The sequence below is a fragment of the Apteryx rowi genome, unplaced genomic scaffold (assembly GCF_003343035.1).
Source record: "Apteryx rowi isolate R43461 unplaced genomic scaffold, aptRow1 scaffold_297, whole genome shotgun sequence".
NCBI lineage: Eukaryota > Metazoa > Chordata > Aves > Apterygiformes > Apterygidae > Apteryx > Apteryx rowi.
In genome coordinates, this window is record NW_020449385.1 from 1,076,536 (window position 1) to 1,103,013 (window position 26,478).

At 40.3% G+C, this 26,478-nt stretch overlaps 1 protein-coding gene across 13 annotated transcripts in view; it reads right to left on the minus strand.

Moving 5' to 3' along the window:
* The window catches only part of INPP4A (inositol polyphosphate-4-phosphatase type I A), a 98,600-nt gene that overhangs the window by 35,453 nt on the left and 36,669 nt on the right, over window positions 1-26,478 (minus strand). For 6 of the 13 annotated variants that reach the window (XM_026069463.1, XM_026069458.1, XM_026069461.1 and 3 more), the window contains 13 exons: window positions 21,836-21,898; window positions 19,149-19,353; window positions 18,249-18,293; window positions 16,619-16,737; window positions 16,385-16,501; window positions 15,747-15,826; window positions 12,975-13,128; window positions 11,896-11,986; window positions 11,139-11,286; window positions 6,285-6,415; window positions 5,791-5,895; window positions 4,884-4,992; window positions 2,149-2,166 (listed from right to left, as the gene is read on the minus strand). In XM_026069463.1, coding sequence (XP_025925248.1) covers window positions 2,149-2,166; window positions 4,884-4,992; window positions 5,791-5,895; window positions 6,285-6,415; window positions 11,139-11,286; window positions 11,896-11,986; window positions 12,975-13,128; window positions 15,747-15,826; window positions 16,385-16,501; window positions 16,619-16,737; window positions 18,249-18,293; window positions 19,149-19,254 — 1,223 coding nt within the window. In that variant the 5' untranslated portion in view covers window positions 19,255-19,353; window positions 21,836-21,898. The remainder of the gene's footprint in view (window positions 1-2,148; window positions 2,167-4,883; window positions 4,993-5,790; window positions 5,896-6,284; window positions 6,416-11,138; window positions 11,287-11,895; window positions 11,987-12,974; window positions 13,129-15,746; window positions 15,827-16,384; window positions 16,502-16,618; window positions 16,738-18,248; window positions 18,294-19,148; window positions 19,354-21,835; window positions 21,899-26,478) is intronic. The other 7 variants (XM_026069464.1, XM_026069462.1, XM_026069457.1 and 4 more) reach the window with 3 other exon arrangements.

Here is a 26,478-nt window from a genome sequence, read left to right on the forward strand (position 1 = left end):
GATTTTCCACCAGAGACAGAAACATTGCTTTCATGGGCAGTTTGCCCCTCTCTCCCTCTCCTTACAACACAGACACTCACTGAGGCCGGGTTTACAAACTACCTATTAGCACTGTGAAAAGAAAATCTGCACTCTTTCCAACAGAGAAATGCCACCTAGATCCCTAATGCAGATACTGCTGTATTGCTAAAAACGCCTTCTGCTATTATGTGCTTTTCTCTGTTGCAGGCCTGATCCAAGTTATACCAGTAAAAGCAATCTTTTCTCATATCTCCAGGCCAATTCAGGGAGTCTAGCTTTGGTGCAGCTTCTGCAGCAAACACTCTAACAACCAGACTGAACGAGGGACATGGTACAACTCTCCCTATCGTAGAATCAACCATAACAGTACGAGCTATACCAAACTAGCCTTTTCCAAATAGGAAAGGAAACAAACTATGTCAATAAACATATCTTTATATTGGTATACTGTGGCTCCACTGAGGCTGTCTACTTGGGGGTGGAAGGGAAAAAAATTAACTTTCAGATAGCTGAAGTTACGTAAGAGCRTAATTATTTGGAACCAACCCACCATCTCACCCTTTGACACATAATATGTTGTTTTTTTCTCCCCCGGTATGAAAGCTGTACAAATATCAGGCCATTATTTCAGCTCCACTTATGACAAGTGTCACATCCCATTCATGCCACGGCATCAAGAGGTGCTATCTATTTTATATTATCTTAATTATATTCATTTCTTCCAGTGATAAATGGTTTCAGCACAGTCACAGCACAGAAGCGTCTACTGCCAGCACCAGGCTCAGCACCAACGCACACCTCTGTGCTGCGAGCTGATGCAGAAAGCAGCAGGGAGGGTGGGGGCACGGCTGCCTCCCGTGCCCACCGCCCAGAAGCGTATGCTGCTGCTAGTCCCGGAGCAGTGCTAGCCACCTCTGCAGGGTGTCTGTGAGGTAACACSAGAGAGCCGTCTGGGCCCGCTTTGAAACATTGGCCACGGGTGCCAACTGGGAGGCTTCTTGCCCCTTAATAGATATTAAGGCAAGAGGGGAGCTTGATCATTTATCTGTCAGCGTTTCTGTTAAAAGGTGGGGGATTCATTTTCAAAGGACATGGCGCAGAACTGATTCTTGAAAGAGTTTCCCTATTTGCCTCCCTCTGGTCAACCACCTGAGCGGAGACCACTTCCCAGTACTGCTAAGCCATAGAGAAAACAAATCTCAGCTTTTAGGACTTGCACTGTACGTGACTCAGGCTCTATACTGACCGGTGATTGTAGTAACAATTCCTCTGAGCAATTTCTTTCCACTACAGTGTGGTTAACATGCATAAAGATGAAGTACTTGACAGGAAAGGCCATGCAGCATATTGAGATCTAACTTAGAATTATTACTTTTTTAATCACAACCATTTGCTGGGATGATTGGAGGAAATTCTATGGTGTAAGGTTCACATATATAATCTTTCCAACCTGCAATTGCTTTTTCAAATGAACAGCTCTCATTGGACTACATAAGTAAGCTATAACAGGCTTAAAGCTCTCAGTGGATTAGGGATTCAACCCCAAATGTAAGTAATTTAGAGCAGAACTTCTGCACTGTTCAACCATCAAGTAATGTTCCCTTTTTATAGCACTGAATACCAYGACGTGAAGAAAAATACACAAAGGTTAGGTGAAAATGTTTCAGTGAAGACATGGATTACAAAAATATAAACCATGCCCAATATGTCACCATAAAGGTTAAAAAATATGTAGCATTATCTTCATTATCTTCTATTTCTCACAGAAGGTTTCTCTCTCTCTGTCTAAATGGTTACATGTTTTCACCAGAAATAACAGAGGAAGAGATACAAATTCTTTTTTTCTGATCTGCAGCTTTCTGACTTTAGGATCAGAGAGAGCTGGGAAGCTAGCTGTTCATTACAAACAAACATTGCAGATGAAATGAAATTCATTCACACATCATGTTCTACAGAGTAACTACAGTCATTCAGAGCACAATGAGGGGTGCCATGATGCATGACATTAAAAARCCCTGCACGTTTTAAAACACGCTAGATCTTTGACAAAGAAAAGAAAAAGGAAAAACAAACAAACCCAAGGAACAGAAACCCTCYCTACAGAACACTCAGAAACAGAAAACTCACCAACACTCCTCATAACTGCTAAAAAAAACAAAAAACCAAAATAAAATTAGCAGATTGTTAGCAAATACCAAAAGCAGAAAACAAAGCAAAGGATGCTTGGGGAAATAACATACTTGTGTCATGTTTTCAACAAGGCAGGTACATACGATTAAACTTGTAAGCAAAAAACACAGATTGCCAGATGACCATTTGTCTGAGGGAAATGCTGTGGGTTCGCAAAGAGCGATTTTGACAGTGAAAGGTAAAAGAACTGAACAATAGCTACATAACAGTGAAATCAAAGAGATGGAACTCGGTTCTACTATACATGTTTGTATGATAACAAAGAAGTACTTAAAAAGGCCATCTTACTAGGAAGATCCTAAAATTGTATTTTACATTAATAGCTAAGTTGAAATTCATACCACCAGATCAGTACATATATCAATTAGATTTACAACATATTTTAGTCAGCTATCAAGACATGGGATACATAATGTAACATGATATGTTTATCAATAATCCCAGGCAGGATCGTACTCTTGATGTGTTTTAGGCTAGCAAGGGCCACTGCAATCCCGAGCCCTAACTTTTTGATAACATAGGCCCTAAAATTAACACCAACAACAGAAATGAAGGATTGGATACAACGAGCTAGTCTTCCTATACTGCTTGTACGGTCCATGGAGAGAAACRGGAAACCTCACCTATTGCAGATACCTACAGGGTATCTGGCACATCCTCCACAGGTATCTGCCAGGATACCGAGCTCAGGTGTTTACATCTGCACTGAAGACATCAGAAGATGGAGGACATGACCCATTCCTGGTTGCAGTGTGGCTGGCAGGCACTGCCTCTACCTGCAGATTGTTGTTGTTATTGAATTTTTTTAACACATACCAAACTAGAAGGGACTCTTTGTTATTGACTCAGTTGACGCCACAGTATTTCAAGTTCATCCTTTGAAACTGTTGAATTTCTGGTGGCTGTGGCCCACAGTGCTGGTTTTACACTTTAAGCACATGACAGGAGGTCTTGATTACATAGCACGAGGTCTTTCAAAATGCATTTTGTTAAATCTCAAACCACAGAATATTTCAATTCTTTTTGGCTTTCTACAGTTCCAAAAAATGAGTGTAATAAATGCTCTAGAACAGAAACACCTGCTTAAACAGTCTGGATGAAATACCTGATAATTAATACTTGATTTTCTAATCTTCTGTGTTAAAAACCTATTATGATTCTCTGTATGGACATGTTATTTGTCCCTGTTTGCTTTTACTTGACCTGGAATAAATTACTACAAAAGTGCTGTCTTCTAAGTGAATGCTGGAACAGGAAAATTCCCCAAAATAATTCTACAGTGTAACAAAGGGCCCACAACCTGTGCCGTCTCCTGCTGAAAGTACTACCACAGAAAAGTTATTCTTCAAATGTGGAACCTGCAGTTTTCCTGGACCCAGAAAGAAGAGTTCTGTAATGCTTAGAGAAAAAGCACTGGACAGAAATTAAGCTCTCTGATCAGCTTAGTTAATGTGGGAGAATAAAAACCACACAGGACCTTGGATATTGCAAGAGAGAGACCCATCTAAGGTGACAGAAGGAGGGTATTTCAGAAAGCAACAGTGGTGTCAAAAGACCAGGGAGGATGAGCCTAGCATACCAGTGCTTCCAGGTTTACAGTTTCCTGTAGTCCCATCCTAGCCCACTCTGTAAGTCAGGAACAATTACACCGGGCAGATTTTTGTACTGATCTTTTAAYACATCTGACTGTTGTTCACAGGATGCTGCTATTTACTTATCCACTGTCAAAACTGATTCTGCAGTTGGCAGAGCCTGACTCCCAGGGCACTCATTTCCCACATCAGCTCCAAACCATCAATCCCTTCTTCAAAACAGCACTGCCAAGGTCTCCTTTCCCTGGCTACAGCAACTCCCTGCAGTGCTGCTCTCATTGTTCTTCAAATTCTCTGTACTGCAGCAAAGGTAATGCAGACCCAGGTGGTATCATCTTTTCCTTGGGAGTCAGAGTGGACACCATGCAGGTCTGCCCCTTTAGCATAGGTGACCTTCCCAGTTTCTGCCTTTTTCTCTAGTACCTATGGCTGCAATTCCAGAGAGGTCACTAGACAGTCCCTGAAGACAGGGACTGTGGAGGTGAAGCATCCTGCCTGTAGGGCAGAGTGAGGCCAGGTTCGGAAGCCTAATCTGCACATAGTCTGCATAAACCTCGAGGCAGTACAGAAAAACCTCCCGCAATATTCCCAGAACTCAGGCCAAGCTGTCAACAAGAAATTTGCCTATCAAGCACAGCTGTTTTATACTAGGGAGAGTTCAGCAACCTGAACTCCTTGAAGCTATGAGAGGGGTGGAAGTCTCCTGAAAATAATGGGTTGAAAGTGTGATGTGGTGCAACTAAGGAGGTTCTACAGACAAATTTTCTAACCTAAAATTAGGCAGAACTCAAACCCAACACTTAAAATAGCTAAACTAAATAATCCAATAAGTGTTCTGGAAAGATTTCGCTAAAAAGACCTCTACAAAGGGCCTATCAGTAAACAAACAAATATGGTAAAATAAAGGGGAAACTATTTTTCTTATTCTTTGGAAAAATATGAACTAATCTTCCTATTGTATAGTAGAACTATTGAATGAGGTGCAACAAAAACATGGAATGTAATGATATTCCAAACCACTGAGCATGAACCACTAGGAAAAGGCATGAGATCAGCTGACACAAAAATATTTCTACTTACTGTTTCTTTGCCTCTTCAAATTTATGCAGCTTTTTCCGCAAGCCACCTGATTTAAAGCCTTGACAATGAGCTGCTGGTGCTCCTATGGTGACTATGTCGTAGTTCTGATCTGGGATGGACAAAAAGGACTTACAAATGAAAGCTTGTCATCTCTACTGTGGACAAACAGCTGTGGGAAATTTAAAAGCTACTCTGAAAGTAATTTTGTAAAGCCTCGTACCAGTGTTTCGAAGGACACAGAAAACTTGAATTGTTTTAGAGACCCTGGAAATCCATCAAGTACTTTTGAAGTGAAAAAAAACATACTGAATGCAGGTCCTCTGTTTCTTGATCTAGAAGATTCACAGTGAAAAAGATGCCTTGAGTATTAGCCTTTACACTAAACCTGCCATTACAGGGATCCCTTACATGGATACAGTACAAGTGTGTGTCCATTAGCATTAAAAGAAGGGGAAAAACTAGGTTATTTATGAAGAAACAAGCTTGTTGCGAATGAACTGATGTGATGTTATTTGATGGCTCTAGAGAAAATAAAGGCACACAAACTTAACAATAAACAACAGTCAGAACCTTTGCTACCCTGATAAGATCCAAACAGACTGGAAGGGGCACAGCAGCTTAAGCCAATGGATTCCCCAGCATCAAGGCTCACTTGTGTCACCCTGGGCACAGTTAACTCCAGAACTTAGTTTTGCCACCTGTAAAACAGGGACAATTAYACTTACACCTCTTCTTTTGCAAAGAAATTTGGAATCCAAGGATGGAAGGTGCTATAAAAATGTCAAGTAGTATTACTACTACAGAGTAACAGTATGGGGAAACTTGGCTATGSGGTTGAGGACAGAAATCCAAAATGGAGAAAAAAGAAATAGAATAAAATGGAGAAAGAGAAAAATAAAAGATATACCTGATCCTGCATCATCCTGGACTCTCATTCTCTGTATATGTAAATTCGTGGGAACGAATTCCAATTTTTTATCAGCTTTCAAGCTACTGGCTTTAAATGAAGGACCTGGGAAATGCAGGAGAAAAATAATTATTCTGCATCTGAACTTTAAAAATCCTCTGCTTCTGCCTAAGCTTAAATACTCAAGGGGCTTTGTTCAGCATTTGCTATGTGCTGAAAGTAAAGAAGGGAGAAAAATATACATGAAGATCAGCCTTTCTGTTATTGCTCATAATTGTTCTGTACTTTCAGGGTGAAATAAGAGAAAGAAGCAGACAAATATTCTCAGATCATCAGCAAATTCACAATAAATGTTAATAAAGAAAAACTACCTAAAAATAATATTTTTACTCATCAAACTAAAACTAAAACATTCTAGGTTCCCAACTTAAGAGGAACACTAACAAGCACAATTGAGGTGCATTGTTTTAATACAGAAAATAGATCTTGCTGACCTTTATACTGATGCAGGTCTGTTAGATTTTCTTGATAAGTTAATATAATTGTTTGGTACTGAGTGACTATTTGTCGACGAAGGCTTTCCCAACAGGGAGACAGCTCTCCTAGCTCTTCTAGTTCACAAACCCTAGAAAAGGAAGGAAAAAAAGAGAGGTGTTTAGCTCAGTTGTTCACTTCAGCAAGAACAGGCATTTCACATTATTGCAACAGAGGACCATCCTCAGCTGACACATTCTGAATTCACTGCAGATTAACCTAGTCACCAGGAATGCCCCCAAATCTATGCCCCAAAGCACAGTTGTCAAGCTCTACCCCAAGGTATACAGAGTCTTTGCAGGCCAAATACACCATGCTCCCCTGGGGTTGGGGTCAAAAGGACCTTGAATCAAAGCTTCCCACCTTTCAGCAGAAGCCCTCAAACTACTTGACTGATTTGCAGATGACGGGCCCTGTCATCATGTCAGGTGACTTGGGACAGGGATGACTTTTCTAGGATGTTTAACAGAATTTAGGTCGCTCTCAGGTTAAATCCAAATTGTGACGGGTTTAGGTGGGAGATTAGCATCTATCTGGCCACCACAGACACTCCTTGTGCCTCATGTCAGGTATCTACACAACAGTTTCCAAGGCCAGACAGGGAAGACCCCAAAAGCCTGGCATTTATAAGCATTTGGAGAGACAGGAGATGAGCCAACAAAACTTTCTTCTGCRATTCTGGTCTTTAGGCACTCAAGTTTCACTTTAGGTGGAATACAGGACAACTGGAAAGCCCCAGATATGAACAGCAAAAAACCTTGGCTTCCCTGTCATACTCCAACTGCTAGATTTTCAATCACACATGGCAATCCTGTGTTACATATTGCTCCTCAATAGTGCTGCTGAAAAACATGCGGTGTGTTTCATGTAATGCTTGTGATTACTATCTTGTTGGACTAAACATATTACTTGGAATAAAGGAAGAAGGGAAAAAGTAAACAAGCCAACACTGAAGAGAACTCAACAGCACATTACCATAGAGGAGGCAGAACTATCATTTGTCAAAAGGATTCAGCAGTTCTTTTTGCAATTCTCTCAATATCCATTACCCATAGCTTTAATCAATTATCTGTATACAATTTGAGACAGCATTTGACGGAGTAATTCCTACTCTACAGTATTTAGGATATCATCAAAAGGAGGCAAGTTTCCAAGAAACCATCARACTGATTTGCCAACAGGCAAATACAGTGTAAACTGTATTCACCAGTGACTTGAAAAAAGATGTTTTCACTTCCGTCTTGYAAACTGCTTATCTGTAAGATGCTATTATGATCACCTTGTCAAGCTCCCTGCACAAAACAAGTCATGCAGTTGAGCCCAGGCCTTCCTGCAGCAAATTGATGGCTTAAAACTTCAAGTGATACAGAAGCTATCATATCCTTTACTTGTTGGTCCCATGAGGCCCTGAGATACCAGGGGATGTGCATGACATAAATGTTAGGTAGTCAAATATCCCCCTGGCTAGTTGTTTCCTTTCAAAGAGCTCTGGGCCAGAGAGGCTTTATGTAAGAGACAGCAGTTGTCATTATCCAAGGACACTTTAACTGTCACCCTGATGTTAAGACAGTAGCAGCTGTGCTGGTGTAGCTGCCTAGCATTCCTCTGGGCTACAGTACAGATGGTGGAGAAAAGAGCACTTGGTCAAATCTGAGATATCCTATGAACATAAACTGTGACTGTGCTAATTTCCACGCTGTAACGAGAACACAAAATAGGGCACTAATTCAAATATATGTAACAGAAACCCATCTTAAAATAAATTCATTAGAAAYATAATAGTACTGGCAAAAAAGAAGAATTCTGCACCKCATTGAGTGTCCCCTCAACTGAATAAAGGGAGATGGGCCACTAACTCTCACTAATTACTCACAAAGCGTAACTGTGTGAATTGCATGGCTCACAGAGGATACAACGCTCTATTAGCAGTCACCTGCCTTGTTATTAACCCAGAACTGTATGCARTACACATCTGCAGATCTCCACCCATTCTTAGCAAGAGCCTCTGAGCAGCCACATTTCAAGGCTAAGGCTTTAAGGAACTTCATTATCCACAGTCTACCAGGAAGCCACATCGTTTCCCATTCACCTTAAATTCTCCTCTCGTTATCTTCAGGTTGTTAAACCATGTCCCTTACAGAGGGCATCTTACGGAGAAGCTTTCCAACTCTTTATATTATCATGGCTGCACCTCATAATTAATAGGTGCTTTTAAATGTACAGTGAGGAAAGTTATAGAGAACCAGAGATACACTGAATAATGGACAAGTCATGCCCAGTGTGTGCAAGCATATCCCCAATTCCCCGCCATCAAGGTCGCAGCAGGATGGCAATGCAGGATGCAGCATTTGCTCTCTGGAGTTTAAGAGCTTGATGACCTTAACACAACAGACCACTTCTACTCAGTGCACCTCCCTTAAAAACAAGGCAGAACAGCAGCAAAAATTCACAGTGTGAATTTCAAAAACTCAGCCAGTCGTGTCACGAGTAAGCTTTTTCCATACATTCAAAAAAAAAAAATTAACTGCAATCTTCTTGTGGGAAGTCATCATTTCTGCAAAATATCAAAATACATGCACACACTGTAGACTACTCCTGCTCATATGGATTAACACATCATTTTCTTTCAAATTATCCCAAAGGAGCTGAAATGTATTAATACAGGATGCTTAGAGCACAAGATAGTTTTACGTTTAATTAAAGTCAGACTTAATTAGGCCTCTAGGAGTAGATTCAAATATACCCAAAATAAAAAGCCGGCACTCAGTAATATAGCTAAAATTATTTTATCATCTCCACGGAAAACCTGGCTTTTATATAGAACACATAAACTATTATGTTTGCAAACCACAATCTACAAATGCAGGAAAGTAAGACTCATAAATGGGCATGTTACCTACAAGAGAGTTAATTGCTTCAAAAGAAGCAAATTCAGAGTACACCTACAAAATGCTTAAGAGATTCCCTTCTCCCTCCCACCTCCTAAAATGAGAACAGGTCATTACTGCCCTATGGTATCTCATTTTTACTTGGTTTTATTCTGTATGCTTGATTTCCACTCAAAACTACTCTTCTGACTTTCAAAGCCATCTCTCAACACACTGAGAGGAGTCAGTGCTCTTGTGATCTACCTCTGCTTGCTTTTCATAGCATGGAAGTCACTCAGCTTTTTCAGAGTTCACCTTCAAGGCAGTTCTGACTTTTCTTCTCTGTCTGCTGCTCTAATTATTCATTCCACTCAGCTGGTTTCAGTGTTGTCTCTGTCTTTTTCTCAACATTTTCAGCAGCTGGAGTTACTACTCTTTCATTTATGCTGTCTCACCTATCCAGATTCCCTCCCTCCATGAAACATTGAGATACATTTAATTTTGAATTCAGCTTTGTTTTTCTTTATATTAGTGATAAACTTTGTTTAAAAAAAAAAAAACATATGCTGAAGCATATAAATGATACTATATATAAAAAAATGACATATTCCAATGCACTGGTCCTAACACAGTCACACTATTATGGAGTAATATAATCTGTGGGTTTATCAGTAATTTGTGAGAGGAATAGATAACCCCTATCTGCAGTATCGTCCTAATTCTTCAGTCCACCACCAATCTTCTCACCACCAGCACCTCTGTACTCTCACACCAGCATACACTCAAGCCCAAACGTTATGCAGCTCACACGCTGATTCACACAGAGGCTCTAATCAAGAAAAAGCCTACTGGGCCATGTAGGGAGACCAAGGCATAGAGCAGCCTCCAACRCAAATCCTACTGCTATGACTGCAGTGGCAAACAGCTCAAGCCACATGGTGCAGCTGATTTTCAGGCAAGGCAAGAGACAATACAGATGCAATCATTTGCACCAGTTAGCCATGCCCAAGAATGTGCATATCCTTCTCCTCTTTCACATTACTTTTGTGGAATCTTTAACACTATAAAAAGAACAGGTATTAATGTCTCTACCAAGGACAGCAGAAATGCCATATGCCAATGATGCAGTAACTGTTTCAGGGGCCATTCTATGTTCCTCAAGCAGCTGAAGAGGACTGGCATCTGGAGGAGATGATATTCCATGTTCAGCAACTCCCAGTGGCAGCATCCCAAGGCTGTTTTATCCAGAAGTTAAAGTTTCTCTTGATGCAAACCATGCAGTAGCACTGAGTCTCCCTGCCACCCCCACCCCATCGTACCCAAAAAGTAAGGATTTGTATCCTTGCTCATCACTGTAGTACAAAGGCTTTAGGAACAATTGTCCCATCAGACACACATGAATTAAGAATGCAAACACCTCCATCCCGCAGCCCTTTAAGAGTTCAGCTGGGCAAAATAACACTTGGGGCTCCAACATGTAACTGAGAATCATTAAAAATTTACTTCGGGTACCTGAAAACTTGTTTTTTATAGAACTGTACATTTCCCGTTGAATAATGTAGTAGCTGCACTGAGAATGACTAGATCAATATATGACTCACGGCCTTGCCTTCCTGTTGTGTAACTTCTAGGTAAATCTACTATAAAGCAAAGGATCAGAGTCCTGCCTGGTRTAAACGGTCATGTGCCACACCTGAGGTCAGTACAGTCATGCTGATTTACACCTATTGAGAAGGATCTGGCCTAGAATGAAGCTAATATCTAAAGAACAGAAGCAAAAGTACTGACATGAAACCTTGTTTACTGCAACAGCACAGTCAGTAAGTTGCTCCTGTGGCTATTTTTGCTTCAGTCTCTCCGTGCATTAACACAAATGCATTCCTTGGTAACTCAGCAACTGCCATATCACTGCTGTATTACAGCACACGCAAGCCTGCTCTTGCTCACCTTGCAGCATCTTCTTCTAGAAGAAGCTTCACGAACTGCCTGGGGATGTGCAGCGACAGTACGCTCTCAGCCATTTGCTCCAGGATTCTCAGGTGGTTTCCGTCCGTCGTGGGGAAGCGATACATTCGGCAAATGGCACCACCAAACACTGAAGTATTAAAACCATGTTATTTAAGTATAGGGTTTTAACTGAGTAAAGTAAGTGGCTTAGATTCATTAACATGCTGCATCTAGTTTAGCAAGGTACCAGTCTAGCTTTTCCAAGCACGGACATTCTGCAATGACCATTCTTCCAATGTTCATAGAAAAAAAACTCCAAATGTTTTAAAGCTCTGGTAAGGAAATAAAATACAGATTCTACATTTTAATTTATTTACATACTGTACATTTTCCCCTCATGCACTACCTTGCTGGAAAACTAACCTGTCTTTAAAAAAAATTTAATGCAACTAYTTTCCTCTGATTTTTCCCCCCTAATGATTGCTTAGGAATAGACTTGCAGATTGCACGGAGTTTTTTCCACCAGTCTAATGAATGAAAAAAGCTTGCTTCTGCTATTTTTACTATCCAAAACCATAGTGCAGATGATAAAATAATTTATTCTTGTATGATCCTCCTACAAAGGGCTGCTCAATCAGCAGCCTGTTCCAATTCAAATGAAACATCTGTTTAAATATCCTGGGGCCACACACAGACAGCAAGACATTGGCTTTTACTGATGCTGAAAGCATTCTAGTTACAGTCCATAGCATCTTACCAGATTTCAGCAGTGCATCTTTCCGCAAGGAAGCATATTTGGACCTGATTCCTAAAGATTCTGTTAAACTTTCATCAACTGGCAATACCATCTAAAAAAAAGAAAAACAACCACGCAGTGATGACCCTATTATACAAACATGAAGGGAATATTCAACAGAAGGCAGGTTTAAAATAAACATTCCAAATATGCTTACTGTGGACAAAAACTACTACAGACCGAAATAATAAATCCACTCAAACTTTCCAATATAAAGATTATTATTTGTTACTACTGCACAATTCTAAATACTGTAAAAATTATCACCCAGCTCTTCAGCTACTTTAAGTTAGCACAGCTCCAAAGACCTCAAAGCCACTGCACCAGTGTATGCCAGCTATAGCTCTGGCCTGATACAAAGTGATACTAACCCACACTGTAACTGTGACACAAGGATATGGTTGCAATTATCACAAATATATTCAGAATACAAGGTTTACAGAATTAAACATATGTCTAGGTTGACCAAGGATTATAAATATCTGCTCTCAGAAAAATATTTTGCCATCACAAAAAAAAGTCAGTATTCAAATAACATGTTCAGTTTTATTAAAATCTTTTAARGTATGTCCTCTTTAAAAATCGCCTACCGAAATTCTGGAAATTCCACTCTACATTCCCTGATCATCCCCATCACAGTTTTGCTTGATGTTTCCTTCCAATTCATAGGGGTGCAGTACCGCATCTTTGAGAAACTGATTATTGCTTTATAGATGCACCAGGTACACCAATGTACAGTACTGCAAGCCCATTTCTGATGAAGACATAAGCAACTGAATCTAAAGCTTAAGCACTGTAAGTGAGAATTTTCTCCCAGACTTTTAACCCCAAACACGAGCACCTCTGCAAAATACAGAACTGCTGCACCATCAGTAGGCTGCTCTTTATAGTTTTTTGAAGTTGTAAAGCACCATAGACACTAAGTACAATTAATAAATGTTAAGATGGACAGGAACTTGACAGCAGATCTTAACTTAGTTTATTTTGTTGCTGTCAATAAAGTTGTGTCTTTCTGAAGYGGATACGATGGTCCAACTCACCCTTCCGTTAATGGTATCAGGCGACCTTGTCACTGGAGGCCTTTGGTCAGTTTTTTCCTCCATTTGCCATCCAATAACTGTAATGTTACCTACACGGTCACTTTCAGCAGACCTGCAACAAACACTCTGCGTTGAAATTTTTTTGGAGGTGGACCTGTTTATCAACAAGGGAACACTTATAAAAGGCTTTTTAATCTGTGCACTTAATGAACATTTTAAATAGGACGCTTTTCAACCTACTTTTACATATTCTTATAACAGTAGAAAAACACTCCCCTCATTTTTCAAACATACCATACAGACCTCCTAATTGCAGGTAACCTAAAACCATGTGCGTGTTTCAATACTTCTGTAATACTGTAGAGAGTTCAGATTTTGCAGTCAGCCTGTTGTAGGCAAAACCAGCTTACACTGTGAACGTTAACAGGCGGCATATACCTGGATGTACTTGTGTGGGGGGAATGCTCAAAACTGAACTTTTTAACTCTCTAGCAGAAGCTGCTACTTGCTAGCTGCAACCAGCACATGCTGGTTATAAGTTCTGCTAACGCCTGGACTAAACAGAAGTGGCATGTTCTGACTCCTCCAGTCAATAGTTGAGACACGAGACAGAAGCACCAAATAGGAGGCTGATCACACCTTGTGCTCCTGCAGACTATTTAGATTGGGAAAATCAGGGAGTTGGGGTTTCAGAAAGGATAGCTGCTGCCAAAAAGAAGGGTTCTCAAAAAGACATAGTCTTGGAAAGAAGAGGGTGAAGATCCTGGCTGGAGGTGAGATCCTGGAAGTGGGGGAAGGAAGTGGAGATCAGGGAGATTCGTGGAGACAAAYGCCGGGGGATGCCCAGGGACCTTTGCTGCTGACGCCCAAGTCTGGTAACTGGGAGCAGTTGCACAGCAAGAGGTGACACGACTTTCTGCCCGACCCTCCCAGAGCAGCAGCAATCTCCCTGCTGGGAAGGGAAGTCACAACCTAGTGAACGTAGTGCTGCGGGGGGACCGACCGAGGGAGTGTGTGTATGAGAGAATTAAGTAGCATAAAAGCTCTCATCCTGTTGGTTCTTAAATAAACCTGTGTATCCAGATCCACCGCATGTTATTGCTTATTCTGTCTCACCCATGACACAGCCTAACTTTGGCAAAGACTTTATGTTCTTATTTTAAGAGAGGTTTTAAATGGCATTTTAAGATTGTTGTCTACATTAAAAAAAATGTAGGGAGAACTCAGGCAAACATAAGTAAATCCGTGGAACAGACAATACTGGAGAGGCAAAAGAAGTAAGCACACAAGACTACAAAAAAGGTCTAAATATCAAAGGTATGAAGTATGTATAAGACGTTAAGACTTAATAAATAAGACATTGCTTCACATCTGTTCCTGTATTTGATGGGTAATGTAACAAAGAAAAGATGTGCACGTATTCAGGCACTTTGCTCTAATAATCAGACATACTTGATAGCAGAACAATGACTTTATTAAAGCCCATTTTCAATTTAGTCATGAAAGAACAACATCTAACAGAATAATCATGTCTAACACAGGACCAGGGAAGTCCTGCCAACACATTCCTCTTCTTTCTCATCTCCCTCAAAAAACCTCTCCTCTTCTTCACAGCTATGAGTAATTAAGGCTATTTTACCCATCATCATTGTCAAACTTCTGGTGTCTTTCCTAACTCATTTCCCTCATTGGCTCCCCACTGTTAAAACCTGTTAATTCTTTCTTTACAACACATTAGGAAAAAGCCCAAAACTTCATCCGTCTCTCCTCTTAGCATCAAAAGCTTTGTCTGTGYTTTGGTTAGCTGTGCCTGGGTTAACAGATTCCTGCGTGTCTCTCGCAGTCACTGTTCTGAGTGCTGATTCCTCTGGTACTACAAACACCATCTTCTCCAGTCTCTCCGATTATGCTTCTCCCCTTCAGCTGATTTCCCCTTCCCTTCTGTGATGAGGATTCCTGTCCTACACATTACTACAATGTGCATTTACACATCAGAGCTCCCTTTGCTTAATCTCACTTTGCTTTCTTCACTYTTCTCCAACCCTGAGCCTAACTTTGTCCAACACTGGATTTCATGTGTGATCCCTATGACCAGAACTATTACCTTCAGGATGGATACCAGACTCACATCCTCCCTTTCTCATTTCTTCCTGAGTCATACTCTTTCCACTAAAGCTTCCAATATGAATTAGATTAGAAAATTACATCAGTCAATGCTGCTACAAGATAACTCCTCTTATTCCTAGTGCATTATATTAATAAATACATTTAGCAATGTGCAGGTGTTGAAATTGTAAACAGAACCTAGATTTCTCTATCTAGTCAAGGTATCCCACATAGCTAAGCCTCTGCTTTGAGGGGTTTCAGTCTCTCTCTCACAGGCTATTTATGTCTCAGCTTAGTTAAAAATACAGTATTTTGCCACTCTCCACAGACACATACACTGACAGGACAAGTGAACAAAAATGAAATTGGTCTTGCCAATACTTTCGTGACATGTAGAACTAGAACCAATATCTAACAAATGCTAAGAGACTTTCATGTTTTGGGTCTGAAAGTCTATCACCATGTTGAAAAAGGTTTTGTTCTACATGTTTTAATTACCATATAATACAAAATCTGTTTTCCTTTAATAGTGGCCTGGAACTTAAAAATGAAAAAAAAGAAAAAGGGTTTTATCACATCTCATGGACAACTTTCATCGCATTTTAAGCACGCTTTCAGGAACTAAGATTTCTTAATTCCTAAATGGAACAGAAGAACATTACAAACCTTAGTGTTAAGTGCAACCTGTGATTCCTCTCCTGAAGGAGTTCTTTTACAGTGAACGTCCCAGAACCCAATAAATACATCTGGAAAGAAGATGAGTACCAGAACTGTAATTTTTACCTTTGCAATGCACAAAGCCTTTGTCCACAGCACAGAAGTCTAAAATACAATTATTATGCACAAAAATACAAGAACAAAAATATAAGTGCATATGCCCATACATAACTAATTAAAATCCTTCTAAATTTAATAAATTTAATAATTTCTCAGAAATCCCTTTCTACTCGAGGGCAATAAGCCCTTCTCTTTCTCTAGGACTGAAGGGAAGACACCTCTCAAAATACACAAGCTAAAGCCCACTGACACAGGAACAGTGAGAGCAGTAACAGAATGGGACTCAGACTGCCTAGGTGAATGCTTCATTTTCACTCCCTGACCCAAACTTGGCTCCTTGTGAAGAACGCACCTCCTCAGGACGTATTCCTTTTTCCCCCTGAGTCTCCCCATGAAGCACTCTACAGGCAGGGACAACCCTGCTGTCCCTGAAGAAGTCATGAGAAAGCAGGCACTTGGGGCCTCAATCAGTATTGTGGCGAAAAGCCCACAGTGCCTGGGGAGGCAACAGAATGAAAAATACTTACTGTTCCCTGAGATCTATCTTTCACATCATACACGGAGAGTTTGATTTGCGTCATGTGATTGATAAGAGAGTCTTGGAAAAAGGCAATGCTGCTTAGAAAGATAGGATTACTTGTTCCCTATAATCATAAACAAAAAAAGGTAAAAATTAATGCAATGTGATATTTGTTAGGAAGGAATGCTTCTTGCATTAGCTTCAGTTTTAAAATCTAATCTGTCAGTATCTGACCACTTACCTCAATAATTTCTGTCTGTGCATGCTTTGTCCAGAATGCCTGAGGAGGTGTAGTTACACTCACTGCTACAAAACTATTTGGTTTTCGATCTAGTGATGGAGTTAGCAGCTCGCTGCAAGCTTTAGGTATGGAATAGATAAATAAATTTAGATTCACGGTCTTTTTAATACTGCTGTAAAACTCAATTTTTGTAAAAGCTTATTACATACCCTGAGCAATAATGCCATGAAAGGCCTAATATTCACTCTATTGCCACAACACAAAAGTGGAAATCCTTCACCTTTCTCCACGCGAACAGTAAACGTGTGTAATTAGATAGTCTTGCTCCAAGCTGTATGGGTGTAATCTAAATTGTTCTCTTCCACCACCTGCCTATCCATCCCTCAGGCACAGCTCATTATAACAGTGTCCATGCACAGCTTTTCCACTGGGAATCCCATGAGCATGGCTGCATTTGATCTGAAGTCACACTCCATTAAGCCCACTGTATTAAGCCAATGGTATTTTGCCATGGAGAACCAACAGAATTGCTTGAAAGTTGATCAAGCAGCACTGCTCCGAGGAGAACTAGTTTGTAATTGCAAAAGGGCACTAATTTATTTCCTCTAAAATGTTACTATGACTTTAAGTGCTGGGAAGGGAATTCAGCGAGTAGGAAACAACTATCAAAAATTCCAGTGAGTGATTCTATATAATTACACTGCATTTCAGAGCTAAATTTTATCTAGTTAGATACAGGTAACTACAGCTACTGTGCTCCAAGTTTGCTTTAGCTGGGCAAACAAAATGTTTAAATGTACACTGAACAGCTCTGCAGTTCCATGTGTGTGTTTTTTAGTTTATCTGAAGGTATTTAAAATTACTTATTCAGCTCTGAGGAGTTCCAGTTAAAATTATTACTCATAACACAATTTACGTACATCTGAGACAAATTTCTAATTTTCATTTCAAACATACTATCAGAGCATAAATTCCCAAATATTAGCCTGCTATTTAGCCAAGAAAACCATGCTGCAGTTGAAAACATGGACTGAGTTTTCATTGGGAAAATGTTTTTCACTTATTCTTCAAGTGTGGTGATTCAGTACACAAGCTTCTTGTCCATATTTAACCATCCCAGAAATTAGGACACTTCTGCATCCCACATTAATCACTTGACAGCAAAGACCAAATAAAAGAAGGTACATGTAATATTCGTTAACTCTTAGAAAATATTCTATCCTAAAATGGTGTTTCCAGTAAATCTTCACTTTGCTTGAAGATCTGAACTGTTGATACACTGAGATTGAAGACACAGTTTCATTGTGCCTTCAAATAAACATAATAAACGTTTAAATATAACATTCATGTAATAAACATTTTAAATTTTATAGGACAAATATTTTAAATAAAGACTTTTAGAAGTATCACAAAATCAAACTGCTGTTTATTAAAAGATACTGTATTAAAATATACTTTTAGAGGCAGCAAGAAAGCTGCTGTACCGTATTTCCATAAAAATCAAAGTTTCAATCCTTACTATATGCAAGATATTTCAATATCAACAATAAAAAATAGACACATATACTCCATAGCACATACCATCAAAATTAGCATAGTTCTAAATAATCATAAAAACCTCTAAACCTACCTAAACTGAACTCTAAAATTGGCTCATCTGGATCCTGAATGTTTCCTGTAAATCAGAAAATTAACACAAGATTACCAACCACTGCTGTCATACAAATCTTTCCCTGCAGTTACAGTCATACAGAGGAAAAATTATATTTTACAGAAAATATTAATATTTTAATTCAATGAACCATGAATAATATTTAAAATATTTATTAGCTAATCTTCGGTACCTAAAAAATGACCTGAAAAACCTGACAATCTCATTTTATAAAACATCTTGGGACAACCACTAAAATATGCAAAACTAGGCAAAATTATATGGACTATAGGAATATGGAATCCCAAATCTCAGCAGAAAACAACAGGATTAAAACTATTTAGTGTCTGAGCCACTATTAGCTCCACTATTATTAAATCAAATATGTTTCCTCTGTGATCAGTGAATAGGGAGAAGTTTGAAAGTATTTGTCTTGCTCACTAATTAGAGAAAGCCTCCACTGGTTATAATCCTAATTTACTCACCAGTAAAGATGAGGGAAAGTAATCTCAGCTTCCCAACTCTCTTAAAAATTTTACCCAATGTCATATGAGGAGGTTGCCAAGATCCTTCCTTAACAACCTTGACATTCTTGTTGTTTTTCCTCCTATTGCTTATTCTTGACTGATAAACAAAAATGCCCCAAATCTAGTTTAACCTCTTCTTTTTCTTCCCTCCCCAATTTTAGTGTTTAGTCTATTTAAAAATTGGCAATTTTAAGACTTTTTTTTTATAATTTCAGGGTAATTCTTTTATCCCATTCCCTCCAGATAACCAGATGCATCTAAACTTTCTAGCAATGGAAAGRAAAAACTACTGGAAGTATAAAGGAGACGCTGAAAGGAGCAGCGGAGCAACAGCTGACACGAAGGTACATACCTGCTAAAGAAAGGCCTAGCATGTCAGAGGTGACGTCAATGGTGGAGGCCCGTTGCACAGTGCGGGATTTTGCACCATGGCGGGGACTGTGTTCTCTTGCTGTCATTTTGTCATGAAGAACCCCTCCTTTCGTGCTGCTGGGCTTTAGTGATGTTTGTCTTGCAGAGGATCAGAGCGCAGCAGGTTGTCTCCAATTGCTATTCCTCTAACATTACCACGGGAGGCAATAATGAGAGCAAAAACATGCACCAGAGTTTTAGGCCACTATCAGCTACTGCTGTTCTTAACAGCAGCAAATCTACAGCCATAAAATTGCCTCGGGCCATTCAAATAAAGTGCTCAAGGCAGATCTAATGCCCGGTAACTCAATTGGCATGAACAGTGCATCTGTAGCRTTTTACTGCAAATTGGTGAAGACTGTGCTACATGCAAGAAAGGCTTTTCTGTCAGAGAACGGGGGCTGAGAGAGACTCATTAACAGAGCAGCTGCTTTCTTCCCCCTTTGTCTAAGTTATTAAATCATCCGTAATGAAGTTTTCTGGTTTTCGTAATCCTTGGGGAGCATAAGTAAATTCGTCAGATGGGGCCTCTGTTGTGCCGAGGTAGACCAACAGATAAAGGACAAAGGGACAACGGGGCGGCGGAACGTAGAACAAAAGGGCAGGAAATGTTGTTAGCGTCAGCAAACTGTCTTTCTAGACTCTACTGCCATTAGAAAGGGATATGAAAACTATAAATAAAACCTGTTGGGCCAGAGTGAGGCTGAAATTCTGGGATAGCTATGTAAAGAAAAAAAAGTTAGGGGATGACTGCTCACGTGGTGCACAGAGCAGCGTTTGCGCTTTTCCTTTGCCCTACGCGTTATTGGTGTATGCACATGCACAAAGGATTTTCTTCCCCTCAAGGTGCCTATAATGTCAAACGTTACGCTAGAAAACAAACACGCAGCCTATAGAACATGTCATTTCATTGCTAAATGTGGTTAAATGCGGTGTACTTGGTTTGGCTGATAAATTTGAATGTTCCATCCATCTGGCATATTAACACTGCAGTTATAAAACTTTTGTATTCATTTCATAGTGTCCATTCATTTAGGAAGTGACAGGAGCAAAATATAAAAAATTGAAAAGTTGTATTACAGTGACCAGTGCCTCCACAGCAGCCCCTCATTCAAATTACAAAACATCTCAACCACTCCACATAATGAGAACATTTCTTTTTTCCTTCTTAGGCTGAGACACCTCACAATGAGCAAGAGGCATTCTGCTTAAATACAGCACCTAACTTTTACTTACGTTTTAGGCAGAAATTTTAGATATGACTGAACGCTTCCAGAGGAGCATCTGATCTACCTAACTCAAGCCTCTRAATTTAACTGGTCAGTACCTCCCTCTGGAGGATTTGAAAAGAACCTACCTCTCTCCAGTGACTCTACAGGGAACTCGAGCACCTTCTAAAACAGGACTGCTTCACTGGATATCTAAAATTAGGTGCACCTTAAGCCTCAAAGATAAATGAATGGATTGAACATAACCCTGGCCATCTACATGAGCTTAGGAGTGGAATTTTAAACATGGAGCTCATGCTAGGGAGGAAGGAAGGATGTGGGCCCTGTCCAGCAGGTGGGCCAGGCTATTGCCACTCAGAAAAAGTAATTTCCCTCTGTGACTCAGGTTTATATAGTAATAAATCACTGGCAGAATGCCATAAACTAATTCCAAGCAGTTTCTGCTTCTTGAATGGAAGCAGCAGAAACTGAGAACCCTGAACATCCTCATTACCAAAAGTTCTGAGATTCAGTGACAGTATGCACCATGACACTCTGCTTACAGGTGTAATATATCATGACAACCAATAATTAAAGCAGGCAGTTTTCTAATTCATACAGAATCACAGAATAGTTGAGACTGGAAGGCACCTCTGGGGATCATCTAGTTCAACCTTCCTGCTGCAAGCAGGGTCAGCTASAGCAAGTTGCTCAAGGCCATGTGCAGTCGGGCTTTGAATACCTCTGAGGATGGAGACTCCACAACCTCTCTGGCCAACCTGGTTGCTCCAGCGTTTGCCAACTCTCACAATAACATTTTTTCTGTTTAAGTGGGTAACTGGTTAGTGAACCACCAGTCTGTCTGGAAGAGTACTGAATCTCTTAAGATTTGGTTAAATAAAACTTCCATTGAAACTCTTTGCCAGTTTCCAAGTCCTTCCATTCTCCTGAACTTTTTTTCCTTCTTTGAGCAATAGGTTTTACTTGGTTGCTTCATTATGTAATGTGATGCTTAATGATTTCTAAGTCCATTAAGTTTGAGTGTTCTAATGAAACAGAACTGTTAAAAAATGTGCTTGTAGAGATTTAGGCAGAATGTTCCCCTCCCTGATCGTACAAACAACCTACCAGAGAATGACTAACATGTTCTCATAGCTACAGGTCAGAAAGCAGTTAGGTGAAAGAGTCTGCTTGTTTTCCAGCCAAAATTTCTGTAGCTGTTGACACCCTTAAAAGGATCAATCCTTGAGAAGCTAAAATGGGGATAGACATTTGGTTTTGAAACTACTCCTATTTAAATGTTACTGAGTSTAATAATTTTCAAAGACTCCTTGTATCCTCAGCTATTCATTTAAATCGCATTATTATTATTCTCACCTAATGATACATTTTCAATTTCCTTGACACTGATTGTACTTACAGAGGGCTCTTCTCCCCTTGCGTGGATGGATTTTGCATTTCATAACATCAGTTAAGTCCACATCTAAAAATGAACAAAATAATCAGTATGAATAATCGATCTTTTATACAGCTTAATTGGCATATTCAGGAARTCTCTTCTAAAGGTACCATATTCTCAGATTAGCTGTAAATTTCACTTGCGATTACTGGCTCTCGTATTAAAAGTTCACTGAAAATTAAGAGCAACAACGCTGGCAAACAGAGGAGAGTATGATATCCAGGTGGACCCTGCCCAGCACTAGTCCTTGCAATAGCCAGTCAGAGCAGGAACACAAAGAAATAAGCTTATGCTGAAGAGGACTGGTTTCAGGTCAGCATTTGGTGAGTGGGTGGAATGGCAGTAAGAAACATATGCTAAAATGTTTACAGAAAGGCTTGGCACTATTAAGGGAATGTATATGGTATGTTGAGAGTTAGATAGCATTCGTTACTACGCTTGCTTTCCTACAGCTAAGCCTGGAATCCAAGCTACAATTTCACAGTTTTGCTGTTTAGAAGAGTTATAGCTGCTGCTGTCAGGAGAAAAGAACATGCAGAGTAGTCAAAACACATAAATCCAGAAGATCAGGATCTAGGGCTGTTTCTCCACTGGGTGAAATTACTAGGCCAGGYAGGCTTTTACTAACAGCTAGCAGTAAGTATAACGGAAGAAGAGTAAATTATTTATCAATATACTGCAGGATAACTGCAGGTTTGTATTTGTTAGTGGTACCATCTAAATCAAGTATGTTTACATTCACAGGACGTGCCTTTTAAGACATCCTATGTATGGCATGCTACAATGAAAGAGATGGAGATGTCCAATCTAGACTTTTCGATTTCATCGCCTGCCCTATCAATTACCCAAGATTGCTGAGGTCCTTATCGCTTAGAGAAAGGCGTTCATCTCACCTAACTCAAACTGTGTAGGAGGCAGGTATACGGTCTCAGCTCATTGCCCAGCTTCTCTCTATAGTCAATGGYGAGACACAAGCACCTCCAGAGAATGAATCACCCTTTTCTAAGGTGGGTGGGATGAATCACCCCATGAAGATACCCCTTTTTCTCTTCCTATAGAAAGAATTTAGATGACTAGCTTAGGCCAGATGCCGGAGCTGCGCAAAATGAATCCCTCCCACAGCTGTGATCCTCGGGCAGTGATGGCTTCCCTCCATTCACCGCAGTCTGCTTGACAGACCCAAATGATAGGTGCTCTGATCATTCTCTTGAATTGAAAGGCTTTTTTCACAATGTTTAAGTTACGCCTCAAGTAGGCGAGCAGAATATGGCCTACAATTCAAATGAAGAAACAAGGCATGTCTGTTATAATTTTATAACCATGTTTTTCACAGAAATCAATGGAGGTACGATTCCTTCCAAATTGAAGGTAGTACAAACACACCAGTTTCCTTAGACGGCACCTAAACAAGTATCATTGCTGGAGTCAGCAAGCTCAAAGGCTGATGTAATTTAGTCATCTTGTTCAGGCAAACCCAATCTTGAATACACCATAGTGCACTTACTTGTAGCCTTCAGCTTTGTCCTTACTAATACTGCAGATAGTGGATGCTGACAATACATGCAGCTTTGCACCTCATGTACTTTCGGTGCAAGCACAGGTTTTAACTGTGGCTCCAGCAGAAATGTCAAAAGCTGCTGTTGACCCCAATACCAATAACTTGTCATCTCCATCATACAGAAAAGCTTGTCACCAAGCCTCTGGCCTGTTATGTGAACATTTATTTGCTGCTCTAACTATTAGCGGAAATGCATAGGGCACCAAAGAAATGATCTTCATCAGATGCCATTTCCGGCCAGCTACCTTCAGTACTGGCTATTGGCCGTGGGAAGCGAATACCACTTGCTCAGCTGCACGGCCCCACATCCTGTGTGCTTGAAACTTTCAGACATTTGGTCTCACTCTGGTTGCCTGAAAGAGCTCAAGCAAAAATGATTATTATCTCTGGGCCCCAAAATGATCCCTTTACAAGCAGAATCTAATATTCCCCTTTTCTTCACTACCATTTTGGCAGTGTTTGGTCTGTTCCCTTCTTCGTAAAAAAATCTCCTACCAAACTACCCTTGGAAACAAAAGTATGTCAGCTGAGATCAAACCTTCCTCCACCCTAACACCTGTTTTCTGACAATCATTATAAAACTGTGGGAAACGAGTTTTCCCAAATCATACATCAAGAGGCAGGAGAAAGAAGCCACTCCAACTATCATCAAAACCAAAATCCACTTTRAGACTCTACTTTTCTATGGCCATATCATTCTGGGCTTAGGGTATTTGGTCTGGTACAGAGGCATGCTGAAGTAGAAAATGGAAGAGCAGTGGAATGCTAATTGTTACTGGTACATCTCTATGAAGAAAATAATAGAGAAAGAGAGAGTCTCATAGCTTATTTAATGCTCTGAAAAAATGTCTAATGATGCAATCCTGCTAAAAGTTTACCATCATCTCCAAGAGGAAGTAAAGAAGCAATTGTGGGGAACTGGCTGAACTGCAGTTAGTTTTACAACTCTCCGGACTTCTTAAGCACCTTTGCTTTCACAGTACTGAGCCAGATTAAGGCTGCGGCTGCAGTACAGTCTGTTTCGAAACATCAAAAGGGCACCTTCAGGCAATTGGATTCTACAGATAACATTTTAGGAGAAGCTTTCTTATATTCAGGGTTAGAACGCTTCAGCAATATACAGAGTGACCAAAAAAGTGAAAATGAATACAGTCTGAAACAGTATGTATTTCGTATCCACAGTTTGGCCAAGCTTCCAATATCTCATTAACTGTATCACTGTGGACAAAATCATGGAAAGGATGAAATACCAKGCTCTCCTCAGTTATGACTATGTTGCCTTCCATGCAAGGGTCTCACCTTTAAGATACCTGCTAGATTTTTTTCTTTTTAACCTCAAACCATTGAGAACTATGGCAGTGAAACACATGATTTGCCATGCTGGCACAAGACCAATCTTCCAGCAAGTCCAGCATCCCATCTCTCACAGCTGTTGCAAAAGAAGGTGCAAGGAACTCCATTTGCCCTGCATCAGGGTCTGAGGTAAAGGTCTGGATCACTCTCTATCACTCACGGCTGCAGAGGCAGCCCAAGAACTGGGCATCAGCTCAAGGACAGTAGCTCCCAACAACACCCTYCTAAGACTGACACTGATTAAGAGCTATTTTCTACAGTCTCATGAGCACTTAGTTCTTCTGTCTCATTTAATGATGTGCTGGATGTCCTGAATCTGAGACAGTTCTCAACCACAGGAAAAGTCAGGGCCACGAGTGTGACACCATGGGCCACATTCTTTTTTTCCAGTCAAACTTGCGGGGTCAGCAACACAGGCTATGTCTACATTAGCAAGTAGGCTATCCCAACAAGACCAGATCTGTAGAATGAACAGATGGTGCCAAAAACCTGATATCCACACAATACGCTCTCAGGGGTTTTTCTTCATTCTAGCACTAGTTTGGCCCTGTGGACTGAACATGCATTTGTGGCTGGAGAGTGCTGAGCGTGCTACCAGAGTGCACTGTCCTACTCAGCTACAGCCAAAAGGCATCCTGTTCATGTGCTCCAAGACATGAACCAAAACAAAGTAACTGCAGATGACTGCAGGATTCACTTCAGAAAAGAGTTCCTAATGTGAACTAAAATGCTAACATAGATGCAGCCATAAGATTTGTTATGGGTCATTTGTTCTCCCCTGAGCTACAAACAGTCCGGTCACGGCCGGTGACCACATAATAAGTTGTTTCAATTCCAGTCGCAGATCCAAGAGTTGGCAATGGAGTTCCACCATCCTTCACTCCCTCCATGACCTACCACATCCCCCTTACCATGCCCCCAAGGATTGAAAGAAACCAAGTGGTGCTAGCATCCAGTATGGCCCTTTGCTTCCCACTGAAATTGCTTCCCCACCAAGAACATGCTCAGCAGGTACTAGTCCTTCAGCTCCACTAAGAGGCTGTATTCCCTCCTCTCAATCTGCTCCTTAAAAGTAGGTTCCCCTCACAAGCTGATTCAATGCTCCCATCTTCCACTGACCAGAATCATGACTACCATGAAAAAAAAAAAAAAAAAAAGGTTTGCCCTGAGCAGTCTTTCTTGCCACTCGCTAAAGCCCTCCTAAGGATTCTGACTAGGTGGGCAGCCTCAGCAAGAACAGGTAAAAGTCTTCCAAGAGAGCAAGAAATAAACTACTGCAAGATACAATGAACGCATTAATGCAGCATGGAAATCCCCAAATACAGCCTGTCAGTGGCATTTAGATAAAATGCCATTTTAGCAGCAGGAAATGGCTTTCTTTGCCTCCTCTTCCACCCTCTCCCACTTACACACAAACCCGTAAATCATTCTCTTTTCCTTCTTGATCACTTTCCCCCCATGCAGCTATTAGAGGCTTCAGAAAACACAATCAATCTAAAAACCTAATTCTATCTCCTTAATATATTTGGATACTTTTAATAGAAAATTGCAATTTAGGCCGCTTAATTCTTTGTGACTATAGACAAATAGTCTTAATTTGCACAACTGAAATACAATTAGCATTATTCTTAACTTAATGAGATAATGTTTTAATTTCACTTGTGATCACAACATTTCTATTTCTTTAGTACTC